Source organism: Myotis nattereri, assembly GCF_964212035.1.
Source record: "Myotis nattereri genome assembly, chromosome: 1".
NCBI lineage: Eukaryota > Metazoa > Chordata > Mammalia > Chiroptera > Vespertilionidae > Myotis > Myotis nattereri.
The window spans coordinates 37518753-37546443 of record NC_138075.1 but is presented as its reverse complement, the minus strand read 5'-3'; the positions used below and the strand labels follow the sequence as shown (position 1 = coordinate 37546443).

The following is a 27691-nucleotide window of genomic DNA, read 5'->3' as shown; positions in this document are numbered from 1 at the left end:
ATTATTTCTGGAGTTTATTGATTTATTTTTTAACTTATTTTTTGACATAATTTCAGACTTATAGAGAAGTGGCAGGAATAGCCCAGTCTTTGTATAACCTCCACCCAGGTTTCCCAAACGTTAATATTTTACCACATTTGCTTTGTCCTTGTTTCTGTGTGTATCATTTTGTTTTTAACTTTTAAAGAGTAAGTTGCAGTCACTGCACCCTTTCACCCTTAATTATTTCAGAGTGTGGTTCTTAAAACCAAGAACATTTTTTAATGTATCCACAGGGCAGTTCTCAAAATCAGGAAATTATCACTGATACAACATTATTGTCTAATCTATAGACTTGATTCAGATTTTGCCAGTTGTCCCAATAATGCCCTTTATAGCAGAAGAAAATCCCAGATTGTGCCTTTTATTCTACTGTCATATCCCTTCATTCTCCTTAATTCCTTAAAAAGTTCCTCGTGGCTTTTTTGGTCTTTTAAGACCTTGAAATTTTTTCATACATACTGGCCAGTTATTTTGTAGAATGTTCTTCAATTTGAGTTTGTTCCCTCATGTTCAGACTTAGGTAAGGAATTTTTTGTAGGAATATCATAGATACACTGTGTTTGTCCCATTACTGGGCTGTTAACCTTGATCATGTGGGTAAGATGGGGTCTGCCACTGTAGAGTTGCCACTTTTCCCTTTGTAATTAGTCTATATAAAGGAAGATATGGTTAGACTATTAGTGACTGTTTTCCCCTATAATGGTTGATTATGAACCATAGAATTACTACATAATTTTTTATACGAAACAGTACAATTAAAAAGTAATGATGTGGGGTCATATAAATCAAAATTATTAGAACAGAAGTGCCTGCTGAATTTTATAACACTTGCTAGACATATTTACAATAGCTTTAATTTTCATAGCTTTAGACTTACAGTGAAATAGGAAGTTGTTTTGGTTTGATATACACTAGTATATTCAACCATATTACCAGTCTTGAATCATGTCTGAATTGACATCCAGATTCCTGACTGATTTGAAATGTATGGCTCTTGTTGGCATTTGGGGGATGAGGAATTTGTTTCTAAGTGCAGCATTTGATTCTTTCTGCATTATTCAAATTCCCATACCTGTTCCTCTCTTTAAAAATATTTTGTTTTTAACTTCAACTCTATGTAAAGAAGAAATCATGAGAAACTAAGCACTTACCTAACAAGACCTTAAAATCACCAAATACTGTGACCAAGAGATGCTTCGCCATATGTTGGGAGATGAGTATAGACAGTACCTGGATCCAAACATTCCCGGGGAGTGAGAATGAGGGTTCCTGAACAGATATTTTGCCATTTCCTTAATTTTTACAATGAAGCATATTTCAGTCTTAACCAGACCATCATTCTTTGTGGATATAGGAAGAAAAATGACACAGGTTATCTCTCTAGCTCAGCGGTTCTCAACCTGTGGGTCGTGACCCCTTTGGGGTTTGAACGACCCTTTCACAGGGGTTGCCTAAGACCATCGGAAAACACAAATATAATTACATATTGTTTTTGTGATTAATCACTATGTTTTAATTATGTTCAATTTGTAACAATGAAAATACATCCTGCATATCAGATGTTTACATTACGATTCATAACAGTAGCAAAATTATAGTTATGAAGTAGCAACGAAAATAATTTTATGGTTGGGGGGTCACCACAACATGAGGAACTATATTAAAGGGTCGCGCATTAGGAAGGTTGAGAACCACTGCTCTAGCAACTAACTCTTCAGGCTTTCTGAACTGGCTTGAACCCTAGAGGTTACATCTGAGAACTAAATCTCATGTCATCCACAGGATAGCAAGCAGGCTTGTTCATTTGTGTTAGTAGGTTAACATATGGACTTCTAATTAAAATCTGTTGGAGAATATTATTACGTGGAGGAATATATTAACCATGTAGTGTGTTGGGATAGTGCTGGGTGACTGTCATAATTTCCACTGCTACAGTTACAAAAAGGAGAATAAAGTCGGTTCTTTTTGTTGGGAAAGAAGATTTCATGTTATCTATATTTGCAGGCTTTCTGGCTCACATGCGGGAGGAATCCTTGCTGCGGGGGTGTTTTCATTTTCTCGTCTAACATGGCAGTGGTCCATCGCAGCGGAGGTTTTTAGCTTAAACAATCTGTTTGTGGGGCTGCTTATGGCTCTTACTGTACATTTCGAGGAGGCAGCAACCGCAAAAGAACGATCAAAGGTAACCTATTTTGAGCACAGTGAAATCACTTTGGGTTTTTATTTTTAGATAGATGCGTGTTTCTTTTAAACTTTGGTTTAGATCTTGTTTATCTGTTTTGATTACTGTCAAGGTAATGTAGGCATATTGAGGGAGAAAATACTCTCAGGTCTTTTATTGTGGACCATGAGAGACTTTATAAAACATGGGATTTTCCCCCCCTTGGAGTTCAAAAGTTTTTTGGAGAAGGAGGGAATTCTGAAATCCCCTTTGATTCCTATGGGAAAGATAGGCTTGTTGGTTAATTCCACCATAGTGTGTGTGTGTGTGTGTGTGTGTGTGTTGTGTGTGTGTGTGTGTGTGCGCACGCGCGCGCAAGAGAGAGAAAGATTGTAATATGCCAAGCTCTAGATTGACCACTTTAAATTACCACTTTAAATTATATACAATTCTGGTAGAGTGACTTATTACCCAATTCCAAAAAAAGGATCAAATTTGTACTTTTAAAAAAAAATTTAAATTCTTTACTGTTGAAACTATTACATATATCTCCTTTTTTCCCTGTTGACCTCTCCCCAAATTTGTACTTTTTAAGAGGAGAGAACCAAATGTAAGAATGAAGTAGTTCAGAAGAGATTACAATGAATTCTATGATAGGCACTATCGTCAAGATAATTTGAAGCTGGAATGAAGCCTGTCTCCTAAGAGCTTACAGTCTACACATTGGAAAATGTCAAATCATCTCTGTATAGGCAGCATTGTGTTGTTAGGGAATATAGAACCAAAAAAACCATTGTGGTTGTCTGTGGCTTCTGTAACACATCTGTGATACTATTAGAGTTTTGTTGTTGTTTAAAATAAACTTTTTTCTGATTCTGAAAATAATGCATGTTCAAAAAAAAAAAAAGTAAAACCACCACCCATTGATAACCAGGTTTTAAATAAATAGTGTTATATTTCATTTATTTAATTTATTGGGAGAAAAAGTAAAGCAAATATTGTTGAATTTTAGTTATAGATTTTACTCAAATAAGAATTATATGACAGCCTATTACTGTTAGGACTTATCTAGTCCTCATACAGGACTTTCTGAAATTTAGTTTGAAGACAATTATTTAAGGTCAAACTGAAATACTTTGATAAGAATGAAAAATATTAATAAAAATAGTGGTGATAAATATTAGTGACTGGTAAAAATTGACTGCTTGTGTCTAAGCAATTGATTTTTAATCTGACCTGTAGTATGCCTAGTTTTAATATACAGAATAGTTTTTTACTATTGTGCTTACTTAGAGTTTTAGGTTAATATTTAACTTGTTTTTTATTTTTACTTTATTTTCAGATAGCTAAAATTGGTGCTTTCTGCTGTGGCCTTAGCTTATGTAATCAGCACACAATAGTACTCTATGTTTTGTGCATAATACCATGGGTTCTCTTTCGACTTTGCAAAGAGAAGGTAGGTTTTGAATTTTGTAAAAATGAAAGTTCATAATATTTTATTTAGGCCCAATACAACATATGTCACCATGGGAATTTACTTTTTATTTTCAGTTTTATATATTGTTTAAATTACCTTAGGTCCTAACAACATTGAAAAAATAGGATTTTTGACAAAAATTCTGCCGTATTGATTACAGTGGCATCTGGCCTATTTTGTAATTTTCTTATGGATTATGAATGGCTGGGATCTCTGCTCAGGCAGCAGGAATGCAGTTTCCCAAGATCTGAGCACTGGTTGCTTTGTCAGCCCAGCTTCCCTTCTCCATCTCTGTCTGATCCTCAGCAGCTGAGCCCTGCAAATGCCCCCAGTGGTCCCCATGAGGTGAGACTCGAGGAGGAGGCTTCCTAGAAAGCGTCCTGCAATGCCGGAGGAGCTGGATGTCCACTGGGAAGCCGTAGCCCCAGGGCGTCCTCTCCTGCAGTGCTGTGCTGGCCCCACCGGAGGGGTGGTGCAGTCGCTTCCATCGCAGTCCTCAGTCTCTGTGTTCCAGGGACAGGCTTCGGCCTCAGCCTGGATTCGGGCACTTGCACAATGGTGTTTTGTCTATGGATAGCTGCTGGTTGGTCTTTTTGTGAGGAGACTGAAGTCAGGAATGATCTATGTTACCAACTTAATGGTGTCACTCTTAGCCAGGTGTCTGACGTCCGAGAAGGTACATTCAGATGTCTGAGAGGTGCGTCCTCTGGCAAGAACCTGACAACCAAGTGTTAGATGGTTGAGAGGGGAGGCCATGCTTTGTGTAAAACATGCAGGACTCAGAGCTGGCAAGTTAGGAGGCTGGTTTGAGAGCCTGTTGGCCCTGTACTGAGGCCAGCTACTGATGAAGGATGAAATTTTGGGAAGAAAGACTCTTCAAAGGACCTGTCATTTCCATTATTTAAATAACAGAGGCTAGAAAATAAGGTCTACCCATGGAGAGACAGGGTAGTTGGATTTGAGGCAGAGGAAGAAGTCCTGAGTCAGTTAGTTGGTTGCAATTCTGGCTGCTCACTTGAATGATCTGGGAAGCTTTGAAAGTGTGAATGTGTTTTTATATGTGTGTACATATAGGGTGTCCCAAAAATGCATACACACACTGAATAATTATAAAGCATGTTTATTAAAATACATTTCATTTTCAGAATTGAGCTATCAGCTGTTAAAGTGTATATACATTTTTTGGGACACCCTGTATATTAATGTATGTATCTGTGTGTTTACGCATATATATTTATGTGTGTGTGTGTATACAGGGTGAGGCTTAGACACTGATATTATTTACAAGCTCTCCAGGTGATTCTAGTGTATGCGCAGCTAGGACATGGAACCACTCTCCTGGGCCCTGTGGATAGCTTTCATGTAACTGTTTCCTGTTTCTTTCCTGCACAATTCTGCAGCAGTTGCATCTTGCCATTCTGTAATATGCAGAAACTGCCAAAATGCAAGCATTCACTTTCTTTAAGACTGCTTTTAAGAATAGCAAAGGCATGTTGTTCAGTTAGTTATTTCTTACACTCTTTTCATGCTGACATTTTTTATGTATCTCATTACCACTTTAGGAATAGCAAATCAGTACTATAATAAAAACACTCCATAATCAATTAAGAATGTTTATTTGAAAATATTGATATAAGTCAGCTGCTTGTTGTATGTCTGGTGAATGTGAATCTTGATTCTTATATCCATTGTCACATATGAATTTCCCTTTTTTTGTAAAGAAAAAATTGGCAATTTCCAATGATGATATTTGTAAGAGACCCCCTTTCCCGATTACTACAGCGAACACTATTTGAATCTTTGTAGTAGTACACCAGAATTCTTTTGGACTTAATCTTTATAAGATTTTGTCAATATTATCCTTCATTTTAGAGGTGTGCAAATGAGAAATATAGTCTCTATAGAGGCAACCTTGTTATATAGAACAACACATATCCTTTAGTACTTCATTCTATATGTAAATTGAGGATAAAGAGCATTTGGGTGAGCTGGGAGGTTATTTAAAAGCTAGCTTCATTTGTGCCAAATATTTCCATGATATGACCCAAAATCTTGTAGAAAGATTCATATTATAATGTATAATCATAATAGAGCATATAGCTAAAGTCTACTCCCGATGAAGGTGATGAAATGAGTTTGCATTAGGACAATATTTGGGGGCATATTCAAAATCAACTGAACAGCGTAATCACTTCCAATTGGGTTATCTCTGCAATGCTGCATGTCATGACATGGTTTTAATTTTAAAAGATGCAATAAAAATGGTACTTAAGGGTCTTCGCTAAAATTATTTGCTTCACTCAGATTTCACCTGCCATGCAAAGGAGTTCAGGCTGAGCAATTTTCTAGTAATCCCTGGTAATCAGAAGGTTTGACATAGTATTCTGTGGTGACTTCAGATAAATTGAGAGATCAGCGCTGAGTAAACATAGTTGATGTTTTCCTTGATGTGTTCTTGAAGTTCCAGGATGAATCTACTAGGATAAACATTGTCATACAACACCCTGTGCTCTGATGCAGGAACTCTCCCGGGGCTCTGTGTTGAAGCTGAGTCTGTGCTTCTCTGCTGGTTTGCTGCCCTACATCTATCTTCCTATCTCATCCTACCTCAATCAAGCCCGCTGGACCTGGGGAGACCAGACAACGGTGCTGGGATTTTTGACTCATTTTCTCAGGGAAGAATATGGAACATTCAATCTGGTAAATTTATACTTAAAGCTCTTTTAAGGAATAAGTGGCAAAACTTCTGTGTTCTGCCTGGACCTCGATTGAAAGAAAGAAAAAAACAATGTTTGTCAATGGCAGTATGTAGAATTTTTATTTCAGTTATTTATGGAACATATTTGCCCATTGAAATGTGACCTTTAATATATGTAAGAAAAAAAAATGGGATCCCTTAACCTGACGTTATACCGTTATATATCCTGAATGTATTTTAGAGTAACAAGCATTCAAAAGGCTCTGCCGCCAGCACTTGGAAGCATTTCCGTAGTGCTGGGGGTCACTTTGGGCTCTTGGTCTGTAATTTAAAATATCTGAAAAGATTAAAGGAAAAAGAAAACTCGATTTTTAATTTACTTTGACCAAAACGTTCTTTTTGTATATATGATGAATAGTGTTCATGTTAGTATTTAGTGTAATGCCTATGTGTAAAGGCTTTATAAAATACTAAGGGCCCGGTGCATGAAATTCGTGCACTGGGTGTGTGTGTGTGTGGGGGGGAGTGTCCCTCAGCCCAGCCTGCCCCCTCTCACATACTGGGAGCCCTCAGGCGTTGACCCCCATCACCCTCTAATCGCAGGATCGGCCCCTTGCCCAGGCCTGACATCTCTGACAGAGATGTCAGGCCTGGACAGGGGACCCTCATTTCCCCCCATCACTGGTTCTGCCCCCAGCCCAGGCCTGATGTCTCTGGCCCAGGCGTCAGGCCTGGGCAGGGGACCCCCAGACCCCTCCGATTGCTGGCTCTGCCCCTTGCCCAGGCCTGATGCCTCAGCCAGAGGCGTAGACCCCCATCACCCTCCGATCGCCTGATCGGCCCCTTGCCCAGGCCTGACGCCTCCACCAGAGGTGTCAGGCTTGGACAGGGGACCCCCATCTCCCCCCGATCACTGGCTCTGGCCCCCGCCCAGGCCTGAGGCCTCTGGCCCAGGAATCATGCCTGGGCAGGGGACCCCCATCTCCCTCTGATCGCTTGCTCCACCCCCTGCCCAAGCCTGATGCCTCTGACCGAGGCTTCAGGCCTGGGCAAGGGGACCATCATATCCCCCCAATCCCCGGCTCAGCCCCCCACCCAGGCCTGATGCCGCGGCCAGAGGAGTTGACCCTCATCACCCTCCGATCACCAATCACCGGATCGGCCCCTTGACCAGGCCTGAGGCCTCGGGCAGAGGTGTCAGGCCTGGGCAGGGGACCCCCAGCTCCCCGCGGTTGCAGGCTCCGCCCCTGCCCAGGCCTAACGCCTCTGGCCTAGGCATCCGGCCCGGGCAGCGGGGACCCGCAGCTGCAGCGGCCCCGCGATCGTGGGCTTCACTTTAGGCCCAGGCAAGGGACCCCTAGCTCCTGGGACTGCCAGCTTCGACCGTGTCCAGCTCCCATCGCTGGCTCCACCCCTACTTCCTGCTATCACTGGCCAGGGCGGCAAAGGCGCCTGATTCTCCGATCATGGCTGGGGGGCAGGGCAAAGGCGGCCCCAGGGCCGCCTTTGCCCTGCCCCCCAGCTCTTAGCTTCCCCCTGGGTTTCCGATCACTGTCAGTGGCAGGGGGCTTCTTCCTGCTTTCCCTTTCGCCTCCCTGCATTGTGCCTACATATGCAAATTAGCCGCCATCTTGTTGGCAGTTAACTGCCAATCTTAGTTGGCAGTTAACTGCCAATCATAGTTGGCAGTTAATTTGCATATAGCCCTGATTAGCCAATGAAAAGGGTATCGTCGTACACCAATTACCATTTTTCTCTTTTATTAGTGTAGATAATTTCACTAAGTGTGTAAAATTTACTATCTCCTAAAGAAGGTCAAAAGGGCTTGTTTTTCTTAAAACATATTAGAGGAAAACACTAAAGTGGTTACCGTATAGGTTATCTGAAAAATAAAAAGATAATCAGATGGGTTTTTATTTTAATATAGACAGTTGTATCAGACTTTCATGGTTTGTGCTTTTTGTGTCTTAAGAAGGCAAATCTCAAAAGAATACATATTATATGACACCATTTATACAAAATTCTAAGCCATGCAAAAATTAAACAATCTATTTCTCAAGGATATATACAAAAGTAGTAAACCTACATATTTTAGAAAATTTATGGGAGATGAGGAAGGCCAGGCTGTGTGAGATACCTTATGTATTCATGTAGTTCTGTTTCTTAAATGAATGGTAGATCTATAGATTTTTAAAAACTATCACTTAAATATACATTATACTAGAGGCCCAGTGCACGAATTCATGCATGGGTAGGGTCCCTCGGCCTGACCAGTGATTGGGGCCAATCGGAGCCATCTTGCCCAGTTCCAATTGGGGCCGATAGGGGCCGGCTGACCAGGGGGAGGGACCGGGAGGTTGGCTGGCCATGGGAGTGCACTGACCACCAGGAGGCAGCTCCTGTGTTGAGTGTCTGTTCCCTGGTGGTCAGTGTGCGTCATAGCAACCAGCCCACCAGTCGGTCGGTCGCTTTGGCTTTTATGTATATTAATATGTTATTTGTATGTTAAAGATATCCTAATATATAAAGAGCAAGGGTCCGTTACAACCTAAACATCCGGAAGGACAACCGAACACAGGCTAGGGTCCCGACCTGCACCGCGGAAGTTAATTCTGGATCCCAGCCACCAGCGGTGGAAGTCAGCCCTGGGTCCTAGCCGCCCGCGGTGGGAGTCAGTCCTGGGTCCTGTCTGCTCTGCCCGTGGCACGGCAGTGGGAGGGAGCTATGGGCCCTGGCCGATTGCTGTGTGGTAGCGGGAGGGAGCTGTGGGAACGGAGCCATGCTGCCATCGGACTGGCCTCTTGTTCCCTACCCCCAGCCTACAGGCTCCAGGAAACGGAGCTATGCTGCGGTCGGACTGGCCTCTTGGTCCCTCCCCCTGCCCACAGGCTCTGGGGAACCAGAGCTATGCTGTGATCTAGGAATCTTGGTCCCTCCCCCTTCCCCAAGGCTCCGGGGAACTGGAGCCATGCTGCGATTGGACTGGCCTCTTAGTCTCTCCTCCCCCTTACACTCCCCCCCCCCCCCCCATTCCGCAGGACCACGGAACCACAGCCATGTCGTGATGGAACTGGACCCTACACGAGGGGTCCCAGATTGTGAGAGCGTGCAGGCTGGGCTGAGAGACACCCCCCCCCCCCCCGAGTGCACGAATTTTCGTGCACTGGGGCTCTAGTTTAATAATGAAATAGGTTAATAAAAGCATAATTATTTTTTTACTTAAGAATTTAACACATCTGGTTTACTTATATTGGTCATTCCATTAAAGTATTGTTTGAGGACCATTTCAGATTTGAAATTTGTATAATTCACACACAATTGTGAAATTATAGACTAACAAGTGATACTGAGCTCTAATCAAAGTGCCCCAAAAACGAGCCTAAAGAGATTCTAAGAGTAAAGACTATTAATTCATTAATGTGCTAGACATTTCTGCTGGAATAGTTTGATTTTTAGCCAATTATTATTTCTGAATTTCTTCCTAAACAATGTTCATGTTTAGTTTCACTGACTTTGCTATAAAAATTCAGTAAGGCTCTGAAATAAAGAGTTGGAAGGAAGAGAAATGTTGCATTGTATATTTAAAGCCTGTATGTTTTAAATGGAGATAGTTAAATACGATAGCTTAGCAGAGTTTTAGTTTAATGCTTATGCAAATAAACTTTTCTCATTTATGTTTAGGCTAAATCTGAAATAGGATCCAGTATGTCTGAAATTTTACTGTGAGTATGTAATATTTGGAACTATTTTAAAATGAATTCTCTATTTGTTCCTTGGAATGGTTTGAGGTATTTCTGAGTTTCTCTTTTTGTAAAGTGGTATGTCTGTGAGTAGTTTTCAGCCACATAATTGGCAGTTGTTTTGCATATTGTCAAGTATTCTACTATCTCCTTCAATAAGAGAAAACTGAAAATGAGCAATAAATCCAGCAATGAATGGGGCTATTAGGAGACTACATAGACCCTATAAAACTAAAATGCTTCGAATGTAGTGTTCCTTTCTTAATAAAGTTCATGCTTTGTTCTGATTTCGACTATCTTCTTTCTTCCACAGACATTTTATAACATAGTATTTATCAACATGAACAATTATTTTCTTGTTATCTTGAAGTGAGCTATGCTTTTTTAATTCTTTAGAGCTTAGTTTATTTAATGTCTCTTAAGACTTTTCCTGTAGACTATCCTTAAGCTCTATGTTGACATACATTTTTTAACATTCAATCTTATTAAAGCCAGCTCAAGCAAATATATTTTATCTATATTATCTATTAGCTTTTTTTTGAAAAAGTGGATTAATATCTGCTTTAAAATCTACACAAATTAAGACAACTTGGAAAATATCCATACCAATCCTGTAATATATTTTTAATATTTTCAATATGAAATTAGGGAAGAATAGTTTTCTATAACACTCAGGTTATCTATAATTATTAATTTTGGATTCTAATTATTAATTTGAAAACCATTTAAAAAATATGGGCAGGTTATCGCCAGTGTGGCTTACTTGGTTGGAGCATCATCTCATACATCAAAAGGTGAGGGGTTCAATTCTGGATCAGGGCACATACGTAGGTTGTGGGTTTGATCCCTGGTCAGGGTACGTGCGGGAGGCAACTGATCAATGTTTCTCCTATCAGTGTTTCTCCCCCCCCCCCCCCACTTCCCTCTCTCTAAAAATCAACTTAAAATTTTTTATGTAAATTATCGAGAATATTTCAACTCTATATATAAATCACTTCATAGGTTCTCAGAATTTCTATCTTACTTGCTAGCTTGTTTTTCTTTCATCCTTCCTTTTCTTTTTTTAAAAAAGGATACAAAATTATTATGAAAGTTCAGAAAATGCAGTTAAGCAAAAATACAAAAATGAAAATTATTATAATTCCAGCATGTAAAGGTAATCACTGTTATTAATCCATTAATGTTTTTATCTGTTCTTCCAATATTTTTAATATGTTTTTTTAATAGGCTCATAATATACAGGGGTAGGCAAAAGTAGACTTATAGTTTTTTATATGGAAAAATAATAATACAAGAATAAACTTTTGCATACTAATAGCTATAAACCTACTTTTGTCCACCTCTGTACATACTGATTTATTAGCCTTCTGTTTTTCATTTTATACTCTATTTTGAAAACATTTTCCTACCACCAATTATTTATATATAACCTTTGATGGTTCTCACAGCTGATTTTAAATATTTCTGTTTATGTCTAAGACTTTTACAGCCCACATTCCTGTTTTGCTGAGGAGACAGCAAAGAAGCTCAGTTTCCCTTTTAAAGCTAAAGACAGCTTTGCCAGTGTCTCGGGGCTTTTACTTTCCCCTTCTTTGCTCCGTGTCAAAGACCCACTGCCTGCTCTTTTTTTACCTACCTTTCAGGGTTGCTATCACACTCAGGATTACTGGTGTATTTGCTTTAACAAATCCCACATGGACTCCAAAGAACTCTCAAGAGCAACCCTAGACTAGACATCTAACTTTTATAAGTTGCACATAAAAGTCATCTATTAGGTAATTGTAGGCCCCCTTTACATTGAAATAATAGCAGTTTGGCTATATACCCAGAAAAAAGACCTGACAGAAATGATGACCACTTACACTATTTGGACAAGATTATAATGTAAAAATGGAGGCATAATCCTTATACTCTCTGATTAAGAGAATTTCTAGTGTTTAATTGTTTCAGGTGGACAAGAGTGTTGAGAAAGGGAACTCATAATTAACTTACTAGAAAATCCTTCAAAATGATGGAACCTAATCATCAACCCTTTGCCAGTCGAGTAAATTAAATTCTTTCCCCACGCGTATCTCTAAATTGCAATCCTGTACAAGGAAATTATTGAATCTAACCCTAGGCAGTGACCATGTTTTAGAGCTTACATTTAAGCAACATATCTCCAAGAATTAATTTTGAGGCTGACTTCGTTCCTTTTGAAGAATGGCTTGAAATGGGCCTCATGCTGGAATCAATTTTTTAAGTGTATTTGAAAATGAGTAAGGATGTCTTCCCGTAGTTGATGAGTCTCCATTAGTAAAATACACATTGTGTGGTTTCCATAATTATGGCATCACATTTTCTCCAGTAAAATTGCCAGTAGGGAGAAGAAAGTTCTTTTAGATGGTATATCGAATCATTTATTTTTCAAAAAATGGAGACTGCTAGAGCTCAGATACCGCTTGGAAAATGCTTGTTAATTAGTTTTATGAAGCCAATGGAAGAATTTAGTGTAATTATAATGAAAAATGATGCATTTCTCAGAGATTCCTTGAACATTTTTTGAACCAAATATAGAAAACAAGGAAACCTTTTTAAGGAAAAAGGTAACCCAGAAATGAATAGCTGGAGATCATTTCTCTTGTCCTTTTTTAAATTCATGATTGGATCTCCAAAAAATGCTTTGAATTAATTTTGTTTTTAATTGCTAATCACTGGAGGCCAGGAAGAAGTTCAGAAACCCATTTCAGATGACTTCTTATCAAGCCAATCAGGAATGCAAATTGTTTTATAATATCAATACAGTATACTAGTATCAGAAACACTGAAAATTATTTGTTCTGATGCTATCCCAAATTATATAAATTGATAATCAAATGTTACAATTGGAAAATATCTTAGAACTGTTTAACTCTTTCTTGAAGTACTTTTTCTCCCAAATTTGAAAGAAGAAAAAATAATTTTCAATCTGACTTCATCCCTTAAAATTATTCAGTACAGCCCTGACTGGTTTGGCTCAGTGGATAGAGCATTGGCCTGCAGACTGAAAGGCCCAAGGTTCGATTCCAGTCAAGGACATGTACCTTGATTGTGGGCACATCCCCAGTAGTGGGTGTGCAGGAGGCAGCTGATCGATGTTTCTCTCTCATCGATGTTTCTAACTATCTCTCTCCCTTCCTCTCTGTAAAAAATCAATAAAATATATTTTAAAAAAATTTCTCAGTACATAATCTGATGTATTTTACAAAGAATGTTTTATTTGGAATTAACCAAATTTGTTTCCTGTCAACAATAAGTTCGATTGTCTTTTACAGTTCTCAAATAACAAACATGAGGACTGAACTCTCCTTCAACATCCAAGCCCTTGCAGTTTGGGCTAATATATGTTTAGTAAGAAGGTGAGTAATATAATATTTCCTGTTATTTTTCCCATGTTTATTAATTAAATTCATATTTTCAATATGTCATTGTAGAACACGGCCACTAGTATTTTATATTTCAAATAAATTTAACCACTTCTATGAAGGCAAATATGTATTATTTTCTTGATAGTTTTTGTTCTCATTATAAATTAGTGATTTTGAAAGATTGAGCAGTGTATTACAGTCTAACTAGGCGAGTCATTTAATGTCTTAAACTTCGGTTTGATCCCTTACTCTGCCCATAGCCAATTATTATTGCTTTACAAAAGAAGCAAACAACTATTTGAATTCCTCTAAAGATAAAAGTAACCTCCAATGATAAAAAAACAAACAAACTAAAAAAAATCACTCTTAACCTTCATTAATTTTTAGCCCATCAAATATATATATATATATATTTATATATATATATTTATAGTTTTGTTTCCTTAATACCTAACATTATATTGTGAGCATTTCCCTATACCATAAGAATATTTAAAATCATTTAAATGTCTTTATAATTAAATATTCTCCTTTTTCAGGATCTTCAGATAGCTTCCAGTTTGTCCACTATTATAAGTGATACCAAAGCATTTTTAGAGATTAATCTCTATCCACATTTCTGGTTATTGTTTAAAGATTTATGCCTACATGTCACATTATAGGGTCAAAATGTGAATCTTTTTAAGACTTTTCATATATATTATCAAATTAACTTTTCTTAAAGACTGTACCAATATACATTCTCATACAACCGCATTCTCGTCAATACTATTGAGATTTGTCATTTTATTATTTTGGTGCATGAAATTATCCTTTTGTTTTGCATTTGTTAATTACATTTTAATTTAACAAGATTAATAATTTGTATTTCTTCTGCAAATTTTAACTTTGTATCTTTTGCTGCATATTTCCTAGCTGTCTAGAATATAGAGACAGTGTATTTTATGACTATGTTTTGGTTATCTATTCCAATTCAGATTTGAAACACTGAGATCCTTCTTTAGTCCTACTTAAAAATGGAAAGTTTAGAGTTCCAAATATTTTCCTATAGTTTAAAACTATGTAATAGTAGTATTGGTATTCTTGTACACAAATAATTTTGGACTTATTTTAATTTTTTATAGGGACAGACAGAACCCATCATTAGTGTGGCTTTTTACTGGAATGTTTTGCATTTATTCATTGTTCTTTGCTTGGAGGGCAAATTTAGATATTTCAAAACCACTTTTCATGGGTGTGGTAAGTTTTATTTAGATATATTCTTCACAAACTTTCTGGTCAAAAGATATATCAGTAAAAAAAATAAAATAAAAAAAATAAAATGCCGAAACCGGTTTGGCTCAGTGGATAGAGCGTCAGCCTGCGGACTGAAAGGTCCCAGGTTCGATTCCGGTCAAGGGCATGTACCTGGGTTGCGGGCATATCCCCAGCAGGAGATGTGCAGGAGGCAGCTGATCGATGTTTCTCTCTCATCGATGTTTCTAACTCTCTATCTCTCTCCCTTCCTCTCTGTAAAAAAATCAATAAAATATATTAAAAAAAAAAAGATACATCAGTTTGTCTCTCATGAATCTTGTAGAAAAGCAGATTATCTCAGAAATAGTTGAAATTATATGTGCATTATAATAATCAAAAATTAAATTATTGAACTAGTAAGGCAAAGGCCCCTTTCGGTAAAAATGCATTGTTTAGTTAACACAATAGTTAAATAGAAAAATAAATGTAAGGTAGATTTAAGTTAGGCATTTTATGTGTGTAATAGATATAGGTACTACTGTTTTTTTCCTGGATTTTTTGTAAATAGCAAAGAAATATGAGTTGTAATTGGGGGCTCTTATCAACATAGTTTATTATTTCTTACCTCACTTGTCCAGGCCTGTGCAAAAGAGCAACCACATTTCTGTTTTTAACTGGCTACCATTTCTGAGATTCTCCATAGTAGAAACTCTGTAAATGTAGACAACTCTTTCTTAACAGCTGAAACAATTTTTTATGTGTTCAAATGGCCCAGTAGATAGTATCCTATTTAATCACCTGAGTTCAGAATCAGTTGAGAAACAAGATAACAAGTAGTAGAATTACCTTTATCACTGATAATGCTCATGTTGGAGAATGTGGTTTATGTCTGTGAGCGAGGGGCTTCCTCATTCTGCATCCACAATACTAGTAGGCAACCTACCCACCAGTCACAGGTAGTGTTGCACAGGCCAGGCCTTCTGTACCCCACTCCATCCCACAGGTGCCACAGGGACAGAGTCTGCCACTGGGCAATGCAGGTCCAGCCCCAGCTCCCAACTTGCCCAGTAACCTCAGTCCATACGGTCCTGCAGGAAGAAATAAGTGAGAGGGCGGCGAGTGTTAAACTAACAGCACTTCTGTATATGGACGGGAACATCAGGAGTGAGGCAAACGCCTTTCTCCACCTCTCCCACTTTACATATTGCAGGAGTTCAACGCCAAGTCCATAGTACCGAAAAGGATGTGTGGGTCCCAAAAGGGAGCTTCACATATCAAACTGGGAGGAAGGAATGTTTGAAAATTGAAAACTAAAGTAACATGGAGTTGGATTGGGGAAGTCAGTAAGCAAGACCTGAATGACAGCAGGCATAAGCAACTAGGTGTAAGCAGTATATTTGTAAGATATGTAAGTACCAGATTGATTGCAGATCAGTCACCTTGCTTGTCTCTTCGCAGGTGGAGCGATTCTGGATGCAGAGCAATGCTGTGGTGGCAGTCCTCGCTGGCATCGGGCTGGCCACACTGGTTTCTGAGAGTAACCGAGTGCTGAACATCAAAGGCTTTCAGTATCTGGAGTGGCTTTCAGCAGCTCTTTTTGTAATTTACCAAATATATTATAATTACAGGTAGGAAGTGGTTATTTTTATGTAAGGTAGCACTCAAGCCAGAGATGTTTGGATATTTAGATTCTAGAACTTTATTTCATCTTCGCCTTCTACCATTTTTCAGAGTGAGACAGCTTGGTCTGAATGCTGTGGTCCTTAAACTTTTGAACCAGAATCTCAGCATGAGTGATATGTAGTTCAGGGCATTGCAAACAGGGTGGTGCATGTAAACCATTTGTGTATTTTCCTCTAAGGAACTCTGGAGAGAGTTGTAGAGTCTGCAGTATGTGTAAAATTCCATGATGTAAAAGACCACTTAGATAGAGAGTAAAGATATTTGGGCATTGTCGTATGCCCTAAAGTAATTCACTCTAGGCTTCAAAGATTTCATCTTTTGAGTAGTACCTGGTCCTAACCTAGTTCATACTGTAGAAGTGAATATTAATCATCTATAATAATAAAAGCATAATATGCTAATTAGATCCGATGACCTTCTGGATGAAGCTGGGGCTGTGAGGGAAGCCCAGGTCCTGGGTGCCAGAGGGAAGCTGGTGCCAGCAGCTGAGGGCAGGAAGGCCTACTTTTGCATGGTTTTCGTACATTGGGCCTCTAGTTTTAAAGTAAAGGTCTAAAACAAGCATGTCAAACTCGCGATCCACGGGCCTCATGTGGCCCACAATGAATATTTTTATGGCCCAGCCAATATAACAGTATGTAAGAAACGTTTTAGTAAAAATTTCATAACTTAATTTTTACAATATTGTTATACATAATTATTAATAACGAGCTACAACATTCACTAATGACTTATTACTATAATCGTGTTGCATTCATTTCCCTTACACGCCTTATGCGCAGGTGCACCATTTCTCTCCACTAATACTAGCAGCGAATATTTTAGCAACCGACTGCCACGTCATTAATCTTGGGCTGACTTGTTTGGTGTGCACAACAAAAAATATTTTGTTCTCAGAGAACTAGAAAATAGGTTTATTTGTGTTATGCTTATTTGTGCAGTTATTCTGTGTCTGGTAACTTAATGTTCAAGAAAAAAATACTAATTAATTTTTATTAAAATGTTCTATTACTTTATGTTAACGATTACTCATTTATTTCAGCCCTTTGTATTCAGTGTGTCTCTATTGAAATAAACCTACATTTCTATGAAAATTGAAGCTTTTGTTTTTTTGCGGCCCACATAAACTTAAACCTTATTTATTTGGCCCGACTTAGCCTTTGAGTTTGACATGCTTGGTCTAAAAGCTTCTTTAACCCTTAGGCATTATTAGTATTGTATGTATTTTTCAAAATCTTTTAAATAATCATGCTAATGAAAATCTCGGTCTAACTTAAAAGATGTCCAAGTTTTAGATGGTAATTTTTTCATTTCCAGCAGTATTGAGTAAACATTACAGAAGTGGAAGAGTCCATGGGAGTTTTGTAATAAGATTTGATTGGTATTTTACAAGGTTAAATTTCCTCTGTCAACTTAGCTTTAAGAACTGATGTTCTTTATAATACCTGGGAAGAGCCCGTGTTAGGAAGGCTGCATCAGCAGACACCTGGTGGGATTCCAGACCCAACTCCATAGCTAGCTCAGAAGGGTTTGCCAAGCCCACAGTGTGTGTTTACCCAACCTTGTTTTTATCCCAGTCTTCTGGCTCAGATCTTTTGGCAATCCAGGTTCAACACCAGGGATGTCGGCACAGGCTGGGTGGCTTTATTTTGTTTTGATTCTTTTATTTGCCCCAGGTGAATGGAATAGATAGCAACACTGCTGGGTGGTAAACGTGAAGCATCATCCTGCAAAGTAGGGGATCATAGGAGGAAAGAGTTGCATCGGTTACAAAGGCAAGGATAATATTTTGTTCCTGGAAGGGCTTATTTGCTTTGTGAGACTAGCCTACCGATTCAAGTTTCGGCTGTGTTTCTCAGTATCATTAAATGTAATAGACCTGAGGAGACCAGGAAGGACATTGCTTGCTCAGTTTTTTGATGCTTTTGCTTTTGTAGTCTTTTTCTTATTTTATGGGAAGTGCTCAGAATTCATGCCAGTTTTTCTTTGAAGTTAGAACCTTCACTTCATCATGGAAGGGAATTGCACTGCTTTTGCTATAATGCTTGGAGAGAAGTAACAGCTCAGCCCTCTCTTCCTCCCTCTCTTCCTCCCTCTCTTCTCATTGGCCCCATTCTCTAATGATTTCTTAGTCTGGAAGGGAGAGAGAAACACAGGGAACCTGTAGCTCAGGAAGTGGTGCAAAGGGTCAGTCTGGCATGCAAGAGTCAGACAAAGGGCATCCCAATTTATGTACAAACTGGCAGATTTCTTTCTGCATTTCTGGATATTCCTTTGCACTAAGTGGAATTAACATGAAATTACCTTAAATTCCAGGTGGAATCAGAAACCTTACTTCTTTTTGGTTAAATTGGATACACTTTTAGGAAAAGTAAAAGGTCTTATTCTTGAGCCCTAACTGATTCTCTTTTTATGAAAATGATTATAATTCCAGAATTGAAACAATACATTGATTTTTTTCTCAAGTGCACAGTTAGTTCCTTTTTATTCAGATGATAGTGTTCACTTTCAAATATAAGCATGTTGTTGGAAAATATAAATTTGAATACTTTGAAGCACTAAATATAGATTATGTGATGGGGAAGGAATGAGGCAGAAAATAAGCCCAGTCTTATTAAATCTGAAGCAATATGCTGCTATTTTAATGTGTTTTTTTATTCTTTTATTTAGCATTTGTGACCAAAAGACCAACTATGTGATTGATAAATTTGCAAAGAACCTTCTAGCCTCTATGCCTCATGATGCAATTATCCTACTCAGAGGAGATTTGCCAGGAAATTCTCTCCGTTATATGCATTATTGTGAAGGACTGAGGCCAGACATTTCATTAGTGGATCAGGAAGTGAGTATATGGAAAATATACTGAGAATATAGTAATTGTAATCATTTAAAAACATGTTTTTTTTTTAAAAAAAAACTATTTTAACAGTGTATGGGTACAGTTATCATGATCACTCTTAGAATATATATCATATTCTTTTGTTTATTTCTTAACTAATGGTGTAAGTCCTATGAGTTGCCTCTGCATTATTTAAACTGAGTGTTTAATGTTAAAACACATTTTAAGAATGTGTTTCATGTTAGATTCAAATAACATACTAGGTCTCTAGTTCACATGACAAACCATGGGAATATTTTATTATAAATTTATTTTTAAATTGTTCTTTTATATACAAATTAACACTGCCCACTGGCCCAGGGATTAGAATAAATTAGGTTGAATATAAAATAAGTCATACTGCAGGTAAGTAAACATTTCACTCAAAATAGAAATTATTAACCATGATTCTGCTATAGAATTTTTTTTTAAATATATTTTATTGACTTTTTACAGAGAAGAAGGGAGAGAGATAGAGAGTTAGAAACATCGATGAGAGAGAAACATCGATCAGCTGCCTCCTGCACACCTCCCACTGGGGATGTGCCCGCAACCCAGGTACATGCCCTTGACCGGAATCGAACCTGCGACCCTTCAGTCCGCAGGCCGACACTCTATCCACTGAGCCAAACCGGTTTCGGCATTTTTTTTTTAATATATTTTATTGATTTTTTACAGAGAGGAAAGGAGAGAGAGAGAGAGTTAGAAACATCGATGAGAGAGAAACATCGATCAGCTGCCTCCTGCACATCTCCTACTAGGGATGTGCCCGAAACCAAGGTACATGCCCTTGACCGGAATCTAACCTGGGAACTTTCAGTCCGCAGGCTGACGCTCTGTCCACTGAGCCAAACCGGTTTCGGCTGCTATAGAATTTTGTGTGAACTTTATTGATCATATGCAAAATATATGGTCAGAAAGGACTTGTGAAAAGTCCTAGAAGTGAATCTTCTAGAACTGAAGAAATATATTTAAACTATAAGATTTATTATTTAAATCATAAATACTTAAAAGGGAACAAATATATCTATTTTTAGAGCAGTCATAGGAAAAGAGAAATTCTTAATCTTAAAAAATATACTATGATTAGTTTGGTTGAGAAAATTATTAGATGCATCACTTATTTAACAAATTTTGTTGAGTTAGTGAATAACTAAAACTTTTTTGGAGAAACCTTTATAAACAGATTTGCAAATATAGAGAAACTTACAAATGATACATTTTTATAAGCAGTTTACATCTATACCTAGTACACTGATTAATTTTATCTTCAATCTAGCTTCTGATAAAAGCTAGGTTATTTGTTGATAATATGGTATCACAGTATGGTTTTAAATACTGTTTGAGTTGGCAACTACTATACGTAGTTGAGAAGCATGGATTTCAATGTTAACTAGACCAAAATTCAAGTCCTCATCACTTCTTGAATATGTGACATGGAACTAATGATTTTTTTTTCTCTCAGAGCCTGTTTCCTTATTTATAAAACGGAAATGACCATCATATAAACATAGAATGTTTTTGAATGCAAGAAGCAAAATACCTGATTAAGGTAGTTTAAACTATGGGGTTTTTAATCTCACATGACAAGTAGTCTGGAGATAGTTGGTTTTAGGTTACTATAAGCAATTCAGTGATGTCTGTGTACTGGAGCAGCTTCTCTGCAGGTACCTTGACCTGATGGGTGCCCTCTTCCAAACATCACATCATGAAACCTAGCCACAGACTTCTTCTAGGGCCTGCCCCATCCCCTTTCTCTATTGGGAGTAACATGTGTCCCAGAAGCCCCAAGCGGACCTCCATTTGGGCCACACTAACCAAAATTGTCATATGCCCACTCCTAACCTATCACCAACAAAGGGGAATGATTAGACCCAAGCATATTGCTGCCCTGGTTACTGATCAAAGTCAGGATTGTGTTCGTGAGAAAGAAGAAGGTACTAGCTGTTCAGTGAGCATTCACAGTATCCTATATAATAAAAGGCTAATATGTAAATTGTCCCCTTGACTAGGAGTTCAACCAGGAGTTTGACCAGGGGGTGGGGCCCGGCTGGCCAACTACCTGTGGCCAGCCAGCCTGATTGGCCCCAATCGGGGTGGGCCAGCCAGATTCCACCAGTGCACGAAATTGTGCACTAGGCCTCTAGTCAGATACAATTGTTCTCACATATAAGGTTGTTATGAGAATTAAATGAGAAACAATGTCATAGCACACCGTGGGTATTTAATTAATGTTAATATCCCAAGAACAAACAGGTAATAAAATCAAATTCATTAAGTATTTTGTGCCTTAGCTAGTTTGGTTCAGTGGATGGAGCATCAGCCTGTGGACTGAAGGGTCCCAGGTTCAATTCCAGTCAAGGGCACATGCCTGTGGTTGCCAGCTCAATCCCCAGTAGGGGGCATGCATGAAGCAGCTGATCAGTGATTCTCTTTCATCATTGATGTTTCTATCTCTCTCTCCCCTCTCCCTTCCTCTCTGAAATCAATAAAAATTAAGTATTCTGTGAATATTTGCCATATACACTTACATTAAAATTAGTCTGGCTGGACTAGGAGTATTTTCTTTAAAAGAAAATCTGTACAAATAAAAGTATAGCTAAGTATATATTAACTATAGAATTAAGAAAAATGACTTTTATGATATTAATGATTTATTTTAAATGTCAGCATATGTAATTAATTTGGAGATACTAATAAATTCAGATAACTTAGCCAAAAGGTTTTTATCTTTGAAGCCTAGATTATTATATGATCAAGCTTCTCCCAGGCAGGGATTATAGCTTCTTCTTTATAGGTGAACAATATATTTTTTTAGAATGGATGAAAGAACGGAGTAATGGCACATCTTTATTTTGCCTAGATTATCTAGTCTGGCCATCAAAGACATTCCAACTTCAGCAAACATAATTTGAGAACTGTTCTATGCCAGGCAGTGTGCTAGGTGCAGAAGCACAAAGAAGAGAGGATACAGTCTAGCGAGGAATAGTCTAAAAGCTATACTAGAGGTAGGTGCAAGTGCTGCGGTAGCATATCATTCTGCTGTGGAAATTGGGGAGGGTATCCTAAAGGAAGTGATATGTAAGCTGGTTTTGAAAGTTGAGTACACAGTCTCCAGAATGGGGGAAGGGCATTCTGGATAGTACCTCAAATGCACAAAAGCAAAATAAAACTAGATGCTGACCTTACCCATGAGAGTCATAACTTAAGACATGAAATCCTAGTTTTAAGTCATTACAAGAGTGGTCAATGCCACATACCTTGGTTGTGCTTGTATGTATTTTTCAATTATGTTTATTTTTTTAAAGATTTTTTTTTTTACATTGATTTCAGAGAGAGGAAGGGAAAGGGACAGAGATAGAAACATCAATGATGAGAATCATCCTTCGGCTGCCTTCTCCATGCCCCCTACTGGGGATTGAGCTTGAAACCTGGTCATGTGCCCTGACTGGGAATTGATCCATGACCTGGTTCATGAGTCAATGCTCAACCACTGATCCACACTAGCCAGGCCCATTATGTTTATATTCGATGAGCATATACCCACATTTTAGAACTTTTTTTGCACTTGCTAAATTTGATTTTTCTTAAAGAGGTATAAATAAAAGCATGACATCATATGTTATTTTTCTGGCAGATGATGACTTATGAGTGGTATTTACCCAAGATGGCAAAGCATTTACCAGGTGTCAACTTTCCTGGGAACCGGTGGAATCCTGTGGAAGGAGTATTACCCAGTGGAATGGTCACATTTAATCTTTATCATTTTCTTGAAATAAATAAACAGTAAGCATTCTTTTAATATAATAGCTTTTCTAAAATCTTAAGCTGTTCTAAAATTGTTTATGTAGCAGCTGTGCTTCATCCAAAAGACCAATTTTCTACACCTATTTTCCTGTCACCGGTGAGATTATCTTTGTAATTAAATTGAATATCTGTGCATAAATGAGACCAGGCAGAAATAAATGTTATTGTTCTGGGTAAAGGAAAAATAAAGACAGATTAGCAAGAATAGCAAATAAGATCTTAGTACAATTCAGAGAAGTTGGAGATGTGCCTCCTACTTGAAATCATTGCAGGTGAATCGCAAGCAATTATAGTTTCCCTCTGATCAACACCATGGCCCCCTTTTAAGTGTAAAGGAAATGGCTTCCAGGAATAATCACGACATAAAAATAGCTTAAGGATTTCTTATAAAGGATAAGGCATTTTTATAAATAAGAAAAACACCTACAGTTATGTTGGCTAAGATAACATGAGAATTGTGAATTCCATACTTGAGAACATAAAATTATTCATTGTTAAGGTCAAGAATAAATAACTCCTCCAACAGTATGGTGTTGAACATTTCTCTTGTCTGTGAAATGCATGCAATTGTCCAGAGTGTGAAGAAGAAACACTTATTTCGTAATTTCTATTCTCTTCTAAAGGGGACTTCAGAAATACTTTGTAAATTGCAAAGTTAAATTATCCCTTACTAAGAACATAATAATATACTTTTGGTGTTCAGAACCTGGAGTTTACTGTGCCTCATGAAGTAATATGAAGGTAATGGATATAAACGTGCTGTGACAGTAACATTTAATTGTTCTATTTTGGATTAAAATTCTAAGTACCATTAGCATCACCAAATAGGCGTGTGTGTGTGTGTGTGTGTGTGTGTGTGTGAGTGTGTGTATTGTGTTTATTGAACATTTATTGAATATGCCTTATTCTAGCTTATATTAGGCCCTGGCATTATAATGAGACCAGTTCCAAATTTAAGTAGACCACAACCCAGTTGTATATAAACATGGGTACAAATACAACTGGCCATAATATGATAGGATAAGCTCTATTCTAGCAAAGCTTTGTCAAGTGTGAGACCCAGTAAGTGTTCAGTATGTGTCTCCTGAATGGATGATTTAACTGACAGTATAAGCCGAGTGTTCTAGGAGCATGCTTGAGGAAGCAATGAATTCTGCCTCGGGGCATTCGTTCAACATTTATTTAATAAATATTGGGTGTCCAATGTGTCCAAACAACTATACTAGCCACAGCTGCATGGATATCCCTGCAATTACAGTGTTTTCCGATACGCTTAGAGGTGCTATCTTAACTATGAAACAGATAAATTATAGTATCATCTGGTAAGTGTGATAATGTTAGTATGTGCAGAATGTTGGAGACCTAAAGGCTAAGTAGGAATTTGTCAAGTGGGTGGGAGAAGGCTGACTCAAGGGAGTTGCATGTGCAGAGTCATGGAAAGGACCTACTGAGCTCCAGGGACACAGGGGTGGCCCAGTGAGATCAGAGGTCAAGGCTTAGAGTGCTAGCTGAGGGGATGAGTGTCGAGGGATGGTGGGGCCCTGGTCATGAAGGGATTTATTCTGTAGGCATGGATGAGGCCTTTCCTCATTATGGAAATATCTCGTGCTCCTTGTGGAAACTATAGACGATACGGACAAGTACAAAGAAGATCAATATCATCTGTCTTTCAAGGACAATCACATTAACACTTTAGGAAGCTTTTTGGGATTCCATTTATTTTTAATGAATTACTTACTTATATGCACACATACAGACACTTGTATTAAATATCTCACATCGCTGGGGTACTACCGAGTTTCCGGTCAGTTTTTCACCTAATATCTTATTATGAGCATTCCCCCACGCACTCAATAAATGGTCTTCATTAACATCATTTTTGGAGCTATATAGTATTCTCACATAGATTCATGATAACTTACCAAGTATTGTTGGATATTGTTGTTGTTTCTAGACTTTTGCTATTGTAATACAGCATGGTGACGAACATTCTGAGTGTTTTTGCATATGCATGTCAAATTTTCCAAATATTATTTGTTGAAAACATTATCCTTTCTTCACTGAATTGCCTTTGTACCTTTCTGTGTATTAAAAAAAAAAAAATCCTTCTGGGGTTTTTTTAAATAGTATTTTCATGTGGTTTCTTCTAGATAAAATATACGTGGGATCATGTTTTATTATTCATTCTGACAATATATCTACTTTTCATTTATCTGATTTTCATTGGTGCATTTAGACCTTTTGCATTTAGTGTAAATATTGATAGGTTCAGATGTATGTCTTCCATTTATTATTTGCTTTTTGTTTGTTCCCTCTTTTTTATTCCACTGTTTGCCCTTTCCTGCCTTCTTTTAGATAATTTGATTTTTTTAGTATTCCATTCTAAATTCTTTATTGGGATTTTTACCATGTCTTTTGGTAAATTATTTTTAGTGGTTGCTCTTGGGATTACAGTATACATACTTTACTTTTCTTATAAATGTAAGACTTTTCACAGTCTATTTAGGATCATATTTTAGTACTTCAAGTGGAATATAGAAAACTTACTGCTACATAAGTCCCTTTAACCATCCCACTTTGATTGTGTTGTCATATGTATTATATGAACATGTGATCATTTTCAACTGTCATCTATAATAATAAAAGGATAATATGCTAATTAGACTGGACGTTCTCCTGGACGTTCTCCTGGACAACCTTCCAGACAAAACCAGGGCTGCGAGGGAAGCCTGGGTCCCAGGTGCCAGAGGGAAGCTGGTGCTGGCAGCCGGGGGAAGGAAGGCCTACTCTTGCACGAATTTCATGCATCAATCCTCTGGTACATATATATTTAAAATTTAAGATGAAAAATTGTCTAAAATATTAATACATATATTTACCAGTTCTGTTGCTCTCCCTTCATTCCTGATATTCCGAGTTTCCCTCTTGTATTAATTATTGCTCTCGCATCTGAAGATATTCCTTTAACATTTCTTTTACATCAAGACTATTATGCAATGAATTTTCTTAGTTCTCCTTTATCAGAAAATGTATTTCACCTTTACTTTTGATGTATATTTCTAGATATGGAATAATGGGTTGATAATTTTTCTCCCCACCCCCAGCACTTTATTTTTTATTTTTTTATTGATTTCTGAGAGGAAGGGAGGGAGAGAGAGAAACATCAGTGATAACAGATAATCATCGATCCGTTGCCTCCTGCGTGCCTCCTATTGGGGATCGAGCCCGCAACTGGGGCATGTGCCCTGACTGGAATCAAACCATGATCTCCTGGTTCATAGGTCAATGCTCAACCACTGTGCCACACCGGCTGGGCCACCAGCATTTTAAAAATGTTATTTTACATAGTTTTGACCTGCATGGTTTCTGTTGAGAAATCCAGATCATTCAAATCATTGCTTCCTTGTGTGATGAAATGTGTTGTTTTCCTTGTTTGCTTTCAAGATTATTTGTCTTTAGTTTTCAGAAGTTTGTTGATGGTATGCATGGCCATAGATTTCTTAGAATTTAACTTGTTTGGGGTTCATTGAGTTTCTTTTTTTTTTCCAATTTTATTTTATTTTAATTTCTTTATTGATTAAGGTATCATATATGTGTCCTTATCACCTCCATTGCCCACCCCCCCACTTATGCCCTCACCCCCCTGTTGTCTGTGTCCATTGGTTAGGCTTAAATGCATGCATACAAGTCCAGTTTCTTGAATCAGTAAGGTGTGTCTTTTCCAAAATTTTGGAGCTTTTCAGACATTATTTTTTAAACATTTTTCTCTTTTAGAATTCTGATGATATGAATGTTTTTGCTCCACAGGTGGTTTCTTATAATGTTACAAACAGATAGGTTTTATCATGTATGTCTGTTTACTTCTCCCCAGCCCTCCAAACAGCTTTTTTCACACTAATGTAAATTTCAAACAGTCTGTTTGGGAAAGATTTAAATAAACCGAAATGGTTGCAACTGGCTTATTGGTGACTAAGGTTTAGGGAGTCAAAAATGACCCATCATGAGTTACATTTATTTAACATTTAGAACTTTAAGGTAAAAATATATCTTTTTTTTTTTCTGTTTTCTGTAGAAAAGAAACGTTTGTTTGCATAGGAATTCATGAAGGTGACCCAACCTGGCAAAAGAACTATTCACTTTGGCCATGGGGCTCTTGTGACAAATTGGTTCCTTCAGAGATCGTATTCAACCCTGAGGAGTGGATTAAACTTACAAGAAATATCTATAACTGGACTGAAGAATATGGACGGTATGAATAGAGTAATATTTTTTATCAGAGTATAGCAATTTGTGTGCCTAAAAAAACACTCTTTTGAGATGCCTTTAAATTTTTTGGATATTTTCTATTTTTATTAGTTATTAATATAGTCATTTGCTGCCCATGGAGTATCATAATAGAGAAAGAGAATATGTATTTCTTGTCCTCATGTTTGAAGAACAATGGGACAATGGAAGGGAAAGGGAGGTTGTGGTTGAGTGGACATAATAGTTAGATGCATGGAACTCCTGTAATGCATATTGTCTGCCAGCCTGTATCTCGTATCCTTAAGGTGGAAGAGATTCATTAACTACGGCTGAGCTTT

General features: G+C 37.8%; 1 protein-coding gene across 2 annotated transcripts in view; it reads left to right on the top strand.

Moving 5' to 3' along the window:
- The window catches only part of TMEM260 (transmembrane protein 260), a 58479-nt gene that overhangs the window by 22591 nt on the left and 8197 nt on the right, over positions 1-27691 (top strand). The window contains exons 4-13 of one of the 2 annotated variants that reach the window (XM_081091730.1): positions 2047-2224; positions 3546-3659; positions 6201-6380; positions 10060-10100; positions 13412-13495; positions 14629-14743; positions 16199-16368; positions 19094-19265; positions 22939-23087; positions 27181-27357. In XM_081091730.1, coding sequence (XP_080947856.1) covers positions 2047-2224; positions 3546-3659; positions 6201-6380; positions 10060-10100; positions 13412-13495; positions 14629-14743; positions 16199-16368; positions 19094-19265; positions 22939-23087; positions 27181-27357 — 1380 coding nt within the window. Of the gene's footprint in view, positions 1-1977; positions 2225-3545; positions 3660-6200; positions 6381-10059; positions 10101-13411; positions 13496-14628; positions 14744-16198; positions 16369-19093; positions 19266-22938; positions 23088-27180; positions 27358-27691 lie in introns of both variants that reach the window. The other variant, XM_081091729.1, reaches the window with a different exon arrangement.